The 14,811-nt window shown below is 36.6% G+C and overlaps 2 protein-coding genes across 3 annotated transcripts in view; one reads left to right on the top strand and one right to left on the bottom strand.

Annotated features, from left to right (window-relative positions):
* Positions 1–5,452: 5,452 nt before the first annotated feature.
* Positions 5,453–8,370, top strand: star2 (steroidogenic acute regulatory protein 2). Its single transcript, XM_023949563.2, has 7 exons — positions 5,453–5,602; positions 5,691–5,798; positions 5,872–6,008; positions 6,076–6,234; positions 6,490–6,674; positions 7,284–7,377; positions 7,968–8,370. Exons 1-7 carry the CDS (start codon positions 5,539–5,541, stop codon positions 8,130–8,132), a joined length of 912 nt encoding a protein of 303 aa, XP_023805331.1. The 5' UTR covers positions 5,453–5,538; the 3' UTR covers positions 8,133–8,370.
* Positions 8,371–8,443: 73 nt separating this feature from the next.
* Positions 8,444–14,811, bottom strand: part of adamts14 (ADAM metallopeptidase with thrombospondin type 1 motif, 14) — a 53,515-nt gene continuing 47,147 nt past the window's right edge. For both annotated transcript variants that reach the window (XM_004080554.5, XM_011488228.4), the window contains exons 20-22: positions 13,916–14,045; positions 11,283–11,387; positions 8,444–11,191 (exon numbers count right to left, since the gene is read on the bottom strand). In XM_004080554.5, coding sequence (XP_004080602.2) covers positions 10,782–11,191; positions 11,283–11,387; positions 13,916–14,045 — 645 coding nt within the window. In that variant the 3' untranslated portion in view covers positions 8,444–10,781. The remainder of the gene's footprint in view (positions 11,192–11,282; positions 11,388–13,915; positions 14,046–14,811) is intronic.

Raw genomic sequence — 14,811 nt, 5'->3', positions numbered from 1 at the left:
TGGTGAATTAATGGAAATTGCCCACACATTTTGTGGATATGGTTCTGGCTGCTGGTGGTTACCTAAATACAGTACAACGGTGTTGCGTCACCAATTACTTCAGAGCAGGAAAAAAAGTCAGGATGACTCATCTGACCTAAAAGCATGGGGTTACTTTTGAGTCATCCTGACTGCACACGTGTACCAAAGCCTGCAAAAAAATGAGAGCAGGATGACCATCGCTGTAAATTCCCCCACAATAGTTTTAAAAGTGCTATTTCCTCAACCTCTTTTTAAATTTTTTATTTGAAGTTAGGCTCTGGATTTTAATGTAAAATGTATAGTACAAAGTTATATTATCATGGACATGAAACTTAGTTTTGTTTTTTTGATTTTCTGAGAAAAAATCTGATTTGCTTGATTCATTGGGGATGGAAAATGCAAAGCATTAGAAGAAAAAAAGCCAGACAGATAACACAAGTCACAATGAAGGTCAGTGAGCATTACCAAGAGGTCAGGGGTCATCTTGCTTTTTAAGAACTGAGTCTGTTCCCTGACAGTTTGGAGTTCGGCAGGTGAAGTTCATCATTGACGTCACGAATCTTTCTGGCAAGGACACCTGTTGACTGCGGGTGATAAGAGGCAGCCGTTTCCTTGTGCTCTATCAGCACTGCTCCTTTGGGCGGCACTGGGCATTTTACCAAATGTTTTTATCATCTCCACTTGTATACCTCCCCTACACACCCACACAGGCTATACATGCAACACAAAAGAGTCAGGTGGAGCCTCACAAAACTTGAGATCACACTTTGAGAAGAAAAACAGCAAATCCTTTCCCCTTAAATGTACAGTAGTGAACCTGAAGAACTTAAATGTGTTTTCAAAGTAAACCTTGGGAAAAAACATCTTCATTTTTTCCCTTATTTTCCCCACTGCCGACTGGCTTTTTGTAGATCCATCAACAAGGTGAAAGTGAAAACAGTATCCCTTGGAAATGGTTTAGAATGAGTCAGTTGGGAGGGCATTAATGGCTTGTGGCAAGGACCTGTGCAATGGATAGATTGGAGTCCTTGGTAAAAGGTGTTTGAAACGCTGTCCCTGACTTTTTTGTTGAAAAAAATCCTGCATAAAGTAATTTCTTTACCTCCCAGTTTGTAACTACGCCACCTCAGGAGATGTAGTAATCCATAATGATCTAGTAATCTATATGTATACTGCGGGTGTATTAGTGTGGATTGTCTATTGTCTAACTTCTTTTATATACATATTTATATGTAATTGACTTCTATAATTATGGACATACTGTAATAATAATTAATAACATAACTATAATATAAACTATAATTTACTTCTAATATAAATTAGACAATCTGAACAAATAATTACAGAGGACATAACTAAATACAAACACAGGTTTAAGTACCTGTAATGGCAGGATGACAGGAAGCAAATTTCATATAAACACTGGATAAGTGCAATAAAAAAAGGGGAAAAAGAATACACAGATTCTAAATATGGGTCGAACTGAATTCAGAGAAATGAATGGAATGCAGCTCAGCAGTTCCAGTTTCTTGATGTGCCGCCCAAGTCATTGGCTCACTGTTCCAGGATAAAGTCAAAACAAAATACGTACAGTCTGAGCTTTCATTGAACTTCTTATCCTTTTTATTGTTTGCAGCCAGATAAAAACAAAACAAGAGATCGGTGTTGGCCGTCACTGCTAGAATCAGCAATTCCTCTGCCACTACAATAACAGTGGAAAACCTGTCTTAAAAATGTTTGTGATGAGCAATTTCTCCCTGTGCTGCTTGTTTAAAATCAAGTGTGTAGAAAACATTTTCAAAGGCTTTTGACTTACAGTATGTGCTTATTTTACACTGCAGGATAACTAGTCTCCTGTTTACGGAGTGCATGTCCAGCCCTCCACACTTAAGAGCTAGATTTAAGAGCATAAGTGAAGCCTATTCCTTTGTCCATTTTGGTTTAGATGAATTTTCATGCATAAAACTTTCAGTATCATGTACATAGATGTCATGAAACTCAACATTATTTCACGTCAAAACAGAATAAGATTACATTTCTTCAGTTCCTTTATGCGTCCATTTGACTGAGCTCAGACAATGTTTAAAGAAACATGTTTGGCCTTTCTCTATTGTCCACTGCGTATTGTCAAGGTGACATTTGTCCTCAAAGGGGTTTTTCAGTCTCCCAGGTTCACGTATCAGGGATTCAACTAAAATGACATTTAATTTCTGTTAGTCGGAAAAGTCATCTCAGTCTTTAGAGACCATCAAACTCTTTCATTCAGACATCTATTCCAGCTGAGAAAAGTCTTACTTTCAATTCCAAGGTTTGCCAGAACAGCTTCAACCCTTTTGGACAAGCTCATGACATCTAACTGAGAAAATATCATCCAAACCACCTTGGATGGTAAAATGATAAAGTTCAGAACTTTATTTAAAGGTTTTTTAAGAGAAGATGGAGGGGAGCACCTTGATCCTACACTTTTCCGCACAGTCATTGACCATTTTGTCAACGCCTCTACAAGAATAGGATCTACAACCTTTGATCTAAAGAAAAAACACAAGATGGAGAAACAGAACCCTTCTCATCCAAACTGGAATATTCAAGATAGAAAACCATCACAAATGTGTGGTGGATATAATAAGAAAGACATGTTACATCATCCAAAGTCCGGCATTCCACAGGTGAAATAAACATGGATTATTGCACAGGAAGCATCATTTCAAATATGATCCCTTCCAAGAAAGCAGATGATGTACAATATGCTTTATTCAGGGCAGCACAGGGGTGGAGTGGTTCGCCTTTTGCCTCATTGTGAGAAGGTTTGAGTCCCGGCATAGATCTTTCTTTGTGGAGTTTGCATGTTCTCCCCCTGCATACGTGGGTTTTCTTCAATCCAGATTCCTGCCACACACTAAAAACATACTTCATAGCTTAATTCATATCTTAAATTGCCTCTGTGTGAGCGTTTGGACCCGCCAAAAACTAGGGTGTACCCTGCCCTCGCCCAACAGTAGCTGGGATGGGCTCCAGCAGCCCTTCGGCTTTGAAAGGGACTTTGAGGATGGATAGACTGATAGTTTATTCTATTAAAAAAACAGTTTTGGGTAAATTTCAGAAGTAAATAAGAGGAACTCATGCTTATTTAGTATGAAGATCAGAATCGGACAAATTCTGCCCATTATTATATGAAACAACAAAGTGTCACTTTTCTAATCCAATAATGTGAATAGCACCAATAGCAACAGGTTGAATGACAGCTTTCTCTATTAGCAAACATCCAAAAACGTTTGTTCAGTTATAAGACTTCAATAAAATAAATGTTAAAAAAAAACAAGCATCTTGTGTGAAGTTTACAATTTATTATGCTATAATCACACTCAATAATTTACACTTTGTAGTTCACTTTCTACACTTGATATTCCCAGCCAGGGACAGTGGAGTTGCTGTAATCTATCCCAGCTGTCCCTGGGCAAAGGGATGGCATGTCCAACACCGGGCCATGTGCATGGATTGTACAACCTCACACGCTCAACTCACCCTTGGATTTGGGATAGCCAGTCAAACAGCCAGCCAGACACGTTTGGCGATGAGACAACAGAGCTAACACCGAAACCAACAAGAAGACAAAGATTCACTTCTTTTTTTTGGCAAGGTTGTCAAAAAAGTTAGTTTAACCAACAGCAGGGTGTCAAGGATTGAATGGATATGTATGTATATAAAAAGAAACAGAAAGAAAAATCCAAGAATGAAGCTGTTTTCAGACAAGATAGGGGTGAAACAGTGTGTCCAATGTGAAGAAACGTATATTTAATAAAACTAAATTTAGTATTTAGTGCTCACATGAATGAACAGTTTTATTTGTCATTTTTAAAAGAGCAAATACTCAATTTTTTATTACATTAATAAAATGGAGCAAAGTGGTTTGCTTAAAGTACCACAACCACCCATTTATAGCTCATTTGCTAATATGTACAGGGCAAAAAAAGTTTTTTTTTCATAGTAGATTTCATCATGTGTATGTGTGAACCAATGAGAAACCTTTACAACTATTTTTCAGGCAAATTAGAGATTTATTACAGACAACAAATAAATGACTAATACTATGAATTACTATGTTTGAAAAAGACATCCTTAAAGTGTGACATGTTAAGTCGGAATAGAGGCACAAATACACCTTCTAAATAAAAATAATAATAGCTTATGTTATTCTTCATGTCCTTTTAGCTTCCAACTCCTCTTTTAGTTGTCTGGGTCACATGTGAGGATGGTGGCCTTTGTTTTCTTCATTTCATTCACAATTTCTTGGATCTAAAGTTAATTTCTAGGTTTTTGTTTTTCTCTTAATCAGCCACACAAAGTTCAGGTGGATAATTATCCACAGTGCCATCAATTAAGTTAATCAGGATCACGTTGTGACCCCTTTTGTTCCTAAAATAGTTTTTATGATTTTGTCCCTTTTTGAGTTGTTTATTAAAATATTAGTTCATGCCATCAAGGAAGGTCAACTCCTTTTTGGGTTCTACCCCATCAGCTCCTGACATCATTGTCTGTATTTATCCTATTTGACTTGCTTAGGTTGACAAAACATTGAGATTTAGCCTTGTAAACTTTTTATTTAAAAAAATTAATTGAACCTAAGAAGATCATTCAGCTCCTTTCTTTATTTTTTTACCCTGAGACTGCAATTTCACTTCATCCTGTAAACAAATCTAAAATCAAAAAAAGAAAGGTATTTAACAAAACGTTTTGTAATGTTTGAACAGTCAACAAGTTTCTTTGAGGGGTTTATGTCTAAACAAGTGCATTTTTTTATTTTTCCTAAGAACTATTTTCAATCCAGTTTGAGTACTTATAACAGCACAAACTTCTTTCTGCAGCAACACAGAAACTTTAGTTTGTTTTCAAAGTGAAAGAACATTCAATATTCCTCCATATCACACAAAATATGCATTGAATATTTTTAAATCCAACATTTTTAACATTTGTGGAAATATACTTTTACAATTTCTGAAACAGTTTAAAATGTTCAAACTAAAAAATCACCGTTTTCAAAATAAACCAAAAAAAAAAAAACCCTGCTGAGATTTGTCAAATCTTATTCTGGTCTCCAGAACGTTCTTTGAAACTCAAGGTTATTAGAGATTTTTTTTGCCCTTACATGATAACAGTGTGTGTGAAATTGGTGCACAGAGAAAGAAGTGATATCCTGCAAGAGGCAACAGATGGACGCGATGCTGCAGCATCAAGGCCTGGACCTTTGTACACGGTCCAAACTGTCTACCAGCTGAGCAACATCAGAGTGTTGATTTGAACTGACTTGACGTTCAGCTGCCGCCGTTCTTTTGTAAAGATTTGCCTTGAATTAAAAATTGTCATTTCACTTCATAAAGATCTTGTCAAAATTGTCCTTCAGACAGAAGTCGGAGCGAATCCTATCTTCTCCTCTGACTCTTATCTTTCTGCGGTATCCTTGAGGAGGCGTATAAAGACTGAAACAACCTCTGATTCTTTGCTGTGACTGCCAGAGACGACATGCTGCGCGCTGTTGTGAAGCTTTGCTGCGGGATCTCCTACCCTCACATGAGGAGCATGGCAGGTAAAGCCTTCATCCTAGAATGGACCTCGCTTGGTATTTAAAGCAGGGACGGAATGCTGAGATTTTTCTTTTTCTTCTGCGACTGCAGGACTCCAACGCAGAGCTGTGGCAGTGATAGGCCAGGAGATCACACAGCTGCAGCAGTGGGGACAAATCCAACAACACTTAAGAACGCATGTTGCTCTAAATTATAATGGTAAAAAACTCAAATGTGATGCATTAATTGCGTTTACATTGCATGAGTTTTCACTAGCATGACTTGATTGCAGAAGTGGAACAAGAAGACGTGCAGCCTGCAGCCAAGTCTGGAAACCAGCTGTATTATGAACAACACGGACGAGAGGCCATGAGAAAAGCTCTCAGCATGTTGGAGGACAAAGACGGATGGAAGGTCGAGATGACAGAGGTACCATCTCTGCCCCACACTGTGTCCTCTGAATTAACACTATAATAGAATGAGTTTGTTTCTTCAGAGCAACGGAGATGTGATCTACAGCAAAGTGATTCCAGGAGCTGGAAAGGTCTTCAGGATGGAGGCAGTCTTGGAGGCCACTGTGGATGAACTCTATGATATTCTGTACGCTAGGGTTCAGGAAATGCCCCAGTGGAACCCAAGTATACAGCACATTGAGGTGAGGAGATTACCTTTCAACAAATTTATTAGATCCTTAGTCAGTATAGCTGATTTTACAATTTATTTACAGCCTTTCGATGCCCTTCTGCATCTTTACAAATAAGCGTAAAGTATTTTTAAAGATGCAGATGTAAAGTATTGACTGATTGAAGTCCCTTCAAAACTGCCTTTTTTTTACTTTTTTCAGTTTTATTCTGCGTTTTTGAAAATAAAACTGTGTCCTCTGGTTTTTCTTTTTTTTGGTGGTATACAGGTCCTAAAACACGTTGGACCAGAAACAATCGTGACCCACGAGGTTTCAGCTGGGTCAGCTGGAAATCTAATTGGACAGAGGGATTTTGTGAGTGTCAGGCACAGCTGTAAACAAAAATCCCGTGTTTATCTTGGAGGAGCAGCCATTCAGCTGGAGTCATTCCCACCGCAGGCGGGCTTTGTGAGGTGAGCATCACGGGCTGAGCTGGCAGCTCTGGAGAGGCGAACTGCACAAGTCATTAATCTTCAAGTGCTTAAATAGCCGGAGCTGACTCGTTATAGTCATCACGCGATTGAGCAGAAAGTTAATCTCAGTCAAGCAGGTGAAGACATGACAACAAAACAAAACCAACCTTCTGTGACTTTGTTTTGACCGGATATTTAATAATAATAATAATGGATAATATTGGAGAGTAGGCACTGTTTGCTAGAAAGTACAGAAAGAAAGAAAGTTTTGAAGTATTTATTTTATTTCGATTTATGGATTTTACTTAAATTAATCAGCCTGGTGGTTAATTGCTGATAAAAAAAAAAATGATGACAAAATATGACAAAAAAAAGTCAAACCAAAACTGACAAAAAGATAAGTAATAAAAAAAAATTAATTTTTTGTAAAAGAAAAAAAAAAAGAACTATTACAAAACAAATTACTGGTATACATTTTTTAAATCACTTTTAATGAAATATATTTAAATTTGAGAGGGAAAAATGTAAATGTGAACATACAATAGTATAATTTTCATATAGTTTTAAATTCTGCAGAACATTTCACAACAAAGGTGTCTTTGTCCGCAGAGCTGAGGATGGCCCAACATGCATCGTCCTTCAAGCTCTTGATGAGGACAAGACAAAAAGCCGCTTCACGTGGCTTCTTAACATGGACGTAAAGGTAAATGCATGCTTTTATTCAGCCTTTTTTTTTTTTTAAATAATAACCAAGTGCTAGATTCCCCAACCTCATAATTATGTTAAAAGCTCATCTTTAGGGATAGGGAACAAGATACAAATGAGTTATCACAGACAATAATGCTAATCCAAGTGGGATAAGGAATCAGAAGTGACAAAAATCAAGGTCACTGTGGGTTTTGAATATGTATCTGTGAATAAAACCACAATGCATTCTGGGTACATGTTAAGCTTTTTGACTTCACAGTTTTTTTATTTCTTCTTAAAAAAAACAAAAAAAGGACTGTTGTCTGTGAACTAAACTCTTACAATTAAAAAAAAAATATATATCATTGATAGATCATCATAGTATATAATGACATCAGGTATATAAATAGGTTTATTAAACCCCCAAGGAGCAAAAACTTAACTTTTATCTGTATAAGTGACTTCATTTTATTTTTTTTAACTTAGTGGAGACTATAAGTTTGCATGTTGAAGTATCTAAAGAAAATCTGTGCAGCTATATTACGGTGTAGCACTACTTTTGCTAAAAAAAAATTTCAGGTCTAACAAAACTACCATTGTTTTCAGGGCTGGCTGCCTAAGTCCATTGTCAATCAGGCTTTGCCCCGAGCACAGCTGGATTTCACGAGACATCTCCGCAGACGCCTCGGTGGGAGATGCATGAGTCTGCATGACAGCCTTCACCCAACAGCTCCCTCGTCGCTTCTCAAGACGGAGACGAGGGAACGGTGACAGACTAACTGCTCTACAAGACAAAACTCTGCTGAGGAAAAAAGAAAACACGCAGCCTAGGGTTATTGGCAGACACCAGTCCCAGCCTGGCAAAAGGAAGCTGGTTTACAATAGGAATAAAAAACACAATGTGCCACTTAAACCTCATCCATACATCCTGCTCAAAAGTGAACGCTTGTCTCTTGACAAATAGCGACCTCCAAAACACTTTAAAGAATTAATAAATTGTTTGAATGTGCTTCTCCTGACTAATTTATTTCCACTTCACACAACAGGATACAACAGTTAAAAATAAATTAAAAAATCTGAAATTTTATGTCAAAAGGTAAATTTGTGATTTTTATTTAGGAAAGTAGTTATGACTTTACAACAATATGTTCCTCTCCTTCTTCTAAGAAGTCCATTGAAAAAACAAAACAAAAAAAAAACAAAGAAAAATTTAGTGAAATAGCAAAAACTTTTGTTCTTTTAGATTTTTTTTTTACGTTGTTCACTTAAAAATTCAATAAATATTAACATTTAAAGCTTTCATTTAGGTATGTATGTACAAGATCTATACAATGAACATGGTGGTATAATCTGCAAAAAGCAGAAACAGATGTAGACAACCTGCAGACTTACAGCATTGCTCCGATTTTCCAATTCGCGAAACGTTTATGAACTGAAATTTACACTATATACATTCCTACCTGAAAACTGTACTAATATAAGTATTCTCTCTGAAATCTTAGCCCTAAAAGACCCACTCCGGTGAAAATTGTGTTTTGAACATGTTCTTGTAGAATTTTCTGCTGACAGAGGACAAATGTATAGAAAATTAAGATTAAACTTGCATTTCTGAGTTTATCTTTATTCAAATCAGGTGCAGATAAAAAAAAAATGATGTTGGAAAAATATCCATGTACGTCTTTAAATTCCTCGTCTGAGCTGGCATCTGGCTTAAAACTGTACGGTTGCATCGTTCCAGTATTGCTCGCCATTTTTGTTGCACATGTAATGTTACGTTGGGGGAGAGGGTGTAAACAGAGAGCTCTCATCAACAGGGAGGGAAAAGGGGTTCCCATGACTCAGAGACAACTTTCTGATGAACCTCTGCCACTCTGCAAAAACTATGTTCCATAAAAACAACTTTTTTTTGGTGCTAAAAATTGGCATAATCATAATAAAAAGACCGCTGGGAATGCTTTCAAAATAGATCAAAAGATGATCGGAGTGGGTCTTTAAAGCACTAAGTTACAGACTTTGACAACAACTGGCAGAGTTTGTACTACAGTACTGTAAAAAATTATAACCTATTTTCTTTTTTTCTTTTTTTTAAACATTAATGAGGATAATCATGTGTGGTCAATCTGAACCAAAAAACAAAACAAAAAAAAAACAAGAGCACCGGAGACTGAGAAGCTACAAAGCTTCCAGTCGGGAGTGATAGCCATGAAGTCTGGAGTGTGCCACCAGAAACATTTTTAACAAACACACTTCATTCAAGTGAATTATTTTAAACGATAAAAGCAGTTTTGGTGATCTCCTTTTATTTTTTTTTTAAATAAAAGGACGCAGAAAACTAGCTGCTTTCCGAAAAAGGCTTCAGCTACACAGACAGAAATGTCTGATAATCCTAAAATGAATCGATGACTCATCAGACGCTTTTTTCTTTGTTTCAGCGAGTGAGGCCAAAAAAGTGACGTTTTTGTAATAAATTTACATTATGTCGTTTCCAGGCATCTTTTCTTCTGCAATTAATTGCTGAGAAATAACAGGCATCTGCTGGTTTTAAGTCCAACAGGGCAAACATTTTAGAAGCAGCTTCACTGTGATTCCCTTGTTTCTACATCGCCCACATGCACAAAGAAGGAATTAATCTAAAAAGCTGCATATGGTGTTTAAAAAAGTCATAATCAGAGGGGAAAATTGTGAAAAAATAACATTTAATTTTGTTCAGACTTCAATCGCTCTATTGCAAATGCAAATATATTTTTAAACGATTCACTGTGGTTAGAGACACTTTAATTTGAATGATTCATTGTGGTTAGAGACACTTTATTTTGAAAACAACTTTAAAATTATAATGAAAAACAGAGCTGTGAGCAATTAAAATGTAAAACATCCCTTTTTTATCTTGTTAGTTAATTTGTTTCTAATATCAAAAAGTGCCTATATGAAGAGGATCTTATTTTAGAACTAATTTTAATTAAGTTATTGCATTTTAATTGAACACAAATATGCAGCCATTTCTTTCCTGTTCTCATAATCAGACTGGAGGCACACTTTAGAGTCCATAGCTGGCACATGCACCTCTGTACGCAAACCATTCATAGTAGTTCTAATGCACTTGGAAAAAAAGGTTTACACAACTGTACACAGAGAAAAAAATGAATATACTAATGCAGTCATCACATTTTGAGCACTTCTTGTAGTCGGTTAAGTTTACAGCACCTTGTTATGACAACTTTTTATTCCACTCATGTTGTGTGTGAGGACCGGTGTGCAGGTGAAGCACACAAACCTCACTCTGCGGTTTGTGTGTTTTTTTTATGAGGTAACCATTGCAGGGCTGGTTTGAATTCACTGACATGAAAAACAAAACATCGCAGCAAAACTTTGAGTGAATCTGAAACTGAGCAGAAGGTTTGTTCAAAAATTGCTCGCTGCTCATTTCCGAGCCGACAGGGTTCTGTGACCTGAATCCCTCTCAGATCCTAAGTTGTCCCTTCTTGACCTGACAGCATCTGGGCTTAAAGTGCTATTTTGACCTCCACTGGCATCTGCTGTGGGAAGTGGCGGGCCTGGAGGTAGTGGAGGCTCCCTGTCAGAGACGTCTGCAGGAGTCTGGAGCAAAGCAGCATCTGTTGGTGGTGAGGTCCGAGCAGCAGCGTCTGCGGTTTTAGAAGGGTTCTGGGTTGGGAAAACCTCAGGTTTATGGAGGTCGAGTGCATTTGTGGGGAGACCTTCCTTCCGACTGCACGACTCACAGCAAAGTTTGTAATATCCAGGGATGGAGCAGTAGCGAGCAAGAACTTCCATCTGACAGAAAATGGATTTGTCTCCTAGACAAGGCTCATCTGGAGGTCACAGAGAGGAGGAGATCAAACACTTTTAGAACCAGAGTATTGATTCAATAAATTGATTTACAAAAAAAAAAGATCAGCTTACTAGACATTTTGTCAACTGGATTTTTGGGAACCATTTGGTATACAGCTTCCCCATTCATCGTAGCATTTTCTGTCATTTGGGATGAGGGAGATGAGAGGGGTAACCCTAAATAGAAAACAATAAATTAGGCGGAAAAATAATCCAAAGTCAGGCACTGGCAAAAAACAACAAAAAAACCTCACAAATTCATGTATGACCAGAGCAACATTCTGATTTTCTTTCAGGAAAAAAATCAATTTCTACTAATTGGCTGTACAAGAAAACAGCTAAAATTGTTTTTATTCATCTGTTTGCACAGGAGGCAGCATAACCAAATCTGCAGGAAGTCATCGATGCAAAAAAAACAAACAAAAAAAGATTTTCACTTCCAGATCCTATTGAAAATTAAGGGCAATTTGAAGAAAAAGAATGAGTCAGAACACAAAATTAAATCGGAACCACGTGGCTCTTCAATTTATGGACGCGACATTGGGAGTAGGAAAAATTAAAAATACTAATCCCACATATTTCAAGGTTTTACATCAGAACGGTGAGGCCAAAAACCCTAAAAGCCACATCTATACTACTCAAACAGGAAAGTGGTAAATCCTTCAGTGAAAATTCTTGTTTTTTGTGCTTTTTTATGTCCTCATCAGAGCCTAGAGCTGAGTCAAGCATTGGCAGTTGACCTAAAACAGTCCCTACAAATCCTGAAATGATGGACTTGAAATGTTTTAGGTGATCAATTCAACAGAGGAACTTGGAACTTTCAGCAAATTTAACAAGAAAAAATATTGGAGAAATTATTACAATTTTTTATATTTGCCAAAACACTGGAACTAAATTTACTCACTTGCTTCTGCAAATTAGTGAAAAAAGGATAACAATAAAGGTTAGAATGAATAATCTGCCACTAAATTCATCATCACCAAATTCAAACCATGGGCCATCTAGCGTCTCACATCATGCATCTTTGGCGTGTGTTTTAGTGGTCTATTCAGATATCTATGAATGTCCAACATTGTTTATGTCAAAAGCTTCTTCAAGACACATAAAGCAAAAAAATACAAAAAAATGAATAAAAAAGAGCTATTAACCGAGAGAAAATATGCATTTTGTGGTTGAACCAATCGTTAAGTTTAAGTTTAAAAACATGGCGGACACGTTTCACTCTAACCCATGATGAAACATAGATATTTGTTTGTAAAATTGTTAATATTTCAATCAATAGCACAGCTCTACTCTATCAACCCTCTAAATAAATGAATATATATCCATCACTTTTTAGAAAACTATTCATTAGGATTATTTTGGGGTTGTTTATTTTACACAACAGCATTCAGGAGGATCTTAGAGAAGAATAATTTCAAAAACTGCAGACAAAACACCATTTGGACACAGAACCTTCACTGGATGTTTGCTGATGGATGTTCCAGGTCACTAAACCATGAGAAGAGGAGTGTGCAAACAACTGACCAGACCCTCCAAAGTTTGAGTAATTCTTGGAATAACAACCCAAATAGACATGATTTGGAAATGAAAAAAAAATAAAAGAGCTTCCTTAAAGAAGTTCTACATGAAAAAGTTCTGATCAGTGCTGAGGAACATGACTGGTTGGGTTTCCATGAAAGCAAACAGGAGCAGAAATGTTTTTCTCCACAGAGAATAGATCTGTTTCCAGCTGAAGAGAGCAGAGCATACAGACTGTGAAGCAAAAACTTCGTCTTTGTGTTGTCTATGCATTCACAGCCATGTCGAAGGCCATGTTTTTATTTACACAATGCCCCAGGATATAAAAATCAGCTTAAGGTATGAAATCTACCCAAAATACTGAGAAATACAGAAACGAGCAGCTCGGGTAGTTGCAGCTTAACTTCGAGTTTTCAAAAAAAAATATTAAAAAAGAAGGGTCAGAGCAAATAAAAATGACTAGCATTTGTTAAATTTCCCTGAGTAATCAGCTCATCTGCAGTGATTGCAGCAGATATTTCCACGCATGCCACTCAGGGCCCATTTTACCTTGTGACTCAGTCAACCACTTTGAATAATTGTAGCTCCGGATGAGCACAGATGAAAGGACAACAGACTACAATCACCTTTCTGTGTACTTTTTATCGGCTGTAAATCCAAGCAGTAATGTTATTTACCTGTGCTATTCAACTAAAACGTCCTCAACTTTTAGATGTTAGTCACTTTTGTTGTTGCTCTCTATGTAATCTTAAAAAAAGTATAAAAAAGCACATTAAAATAAATGTATATTCTAGATCTGAAAAGTCAAACGATGCTTTTAGACACACTTTCAAAGTATTTTACCTTTTAAAAACTTCTTTATGTTTCAAAGAATGGAGTCTTTACCCTTAGATAGGAACTTCTGCGCCCACTGTCACTGCACATCCCTCTAACCAATTAAGTATATCTTGTTGTTTGTCCATCTTGAGTTCAAAACAACATGTCGTGTTTGACTCTTTGATAAAAATACAAAGTCCAAAAATAATAGCAAAGTCCTGATGTGAGGAACACAGTTGGAACGACTTTTATCTCTGCACAAAACATTGTGTTCATTTTTTTGTTTCTGTGTAAGAGCAATTTTCCCCAAACTTTGATGATATGTGGCCTACAGGTTTCTTTTTTCTTTTCTTTTTTTTAAGTCTCACCTGGACAGGGACTCAGTTTGCAAATAAGGACAGTTTCCGGCTTCTCGCCTTCACATTCCCCCACGGTGTTGTCGCTGGTTTTGCACACCACCTGCCTTTGCTGAATCCCCTCACCGCAGCTCACTGAGCACTGCCACCAAAGACACACACAGGTTACACCTTCAGCTTTTACCACTTCCAGGATCTTGATGTAGACTAGTACTGGTGCCATAAACTCAAGGGGTGTATCAGTGAAGTTTAGTTCCAGTTTAAATAATTTGATTAAATGCCAGAAAATGTTCATATAATTTAACATTATTATGACCGGCACAGACTGCCTAATGACTTTGAACGTCAGAATAATAATCTTCTCATTTGGCTAACAGATATCCTGCCATTTCAAGAAGTTTAAATCTGAACGAGCCTGAAATTCAAAGCTTTCTATCAAATCAGTTTTGTACTTTTTTAACCTGATAATTAACCAATATTAAATCCCATAATTCTACTTCCTGTTTCAGGTACACTAATAAAATATTAAACAAAAATTAGGCTTCAACTTAAAAAAATTATAAATCTGAACAAAAACAGAACAAAAAAATTCTGGCATTGATAAAGAAAAAATAATAATTCCAGGTGTATTTTTTAACCTGATAATTAACCAATTTCGAATCCGATAATTCTATTTCCTGTTAAAAGTGCACTTTTACCTTAAAAAAACTCGAGATGTGAATAAAAAACAAAAACATGTTTTAACAAAGATTAAATAAATTCAATATGTTGTTTTTATTTACATTTTGCTTTTCATATATTTGTTTAAAGAAACACTTAAAAACATAAAACCAAAAAACTTTAGGAACAACAAAGCCAACGTTTCGATGTATTAATTGCCCGCTCTGTTACTAGGCATATATCATTTC

The sequence above is a fragment of the Oryzias latipes genome, chromosome 19 (genome assembly GCF_053564925.1).
Source record: "Oryzias latipes strain Hd-rR chromosome 19, Olatipes_Hd-rR_3.1".
Taxonomy (NCBI): domain Eukaryota; kingdom Metazoa; phylum Chordata; class Actinopteri; order Beloniformes; family Adrianichthyidae; genus Oryzias; species Oryzias latipes.
Note: the sequence above shows the minus strand (reverse complement) of the source record. Positions and strands in the feature narration are given on the sequence as shown.

Excerpts from the sequence above, each read along its gene's own strand:
- star2 (XM_023949563.2), top strand. The coding sequence starts at position 5,539 with ATGCTGCGCGCTGTTGTGAAGCTTTGCTGCGGGATCTCCTACCCTCAC. Across the intron at positions 5,603-5,690 it reads TCACATGAGGAGCATGGCAG|GACTCCAACGCAGAGCTGTG; the intron begins GTAAAGCCTTCA and ends CTGCGACTGCAG. Across the intron at positions 7,378-7,967 it reads TTCTTAACATGGACGTAAAG|GGCTGGCTGCCTAAGTCCAT; the intron begins GTAAATGCATGC and ends CATTGTTTTCAG.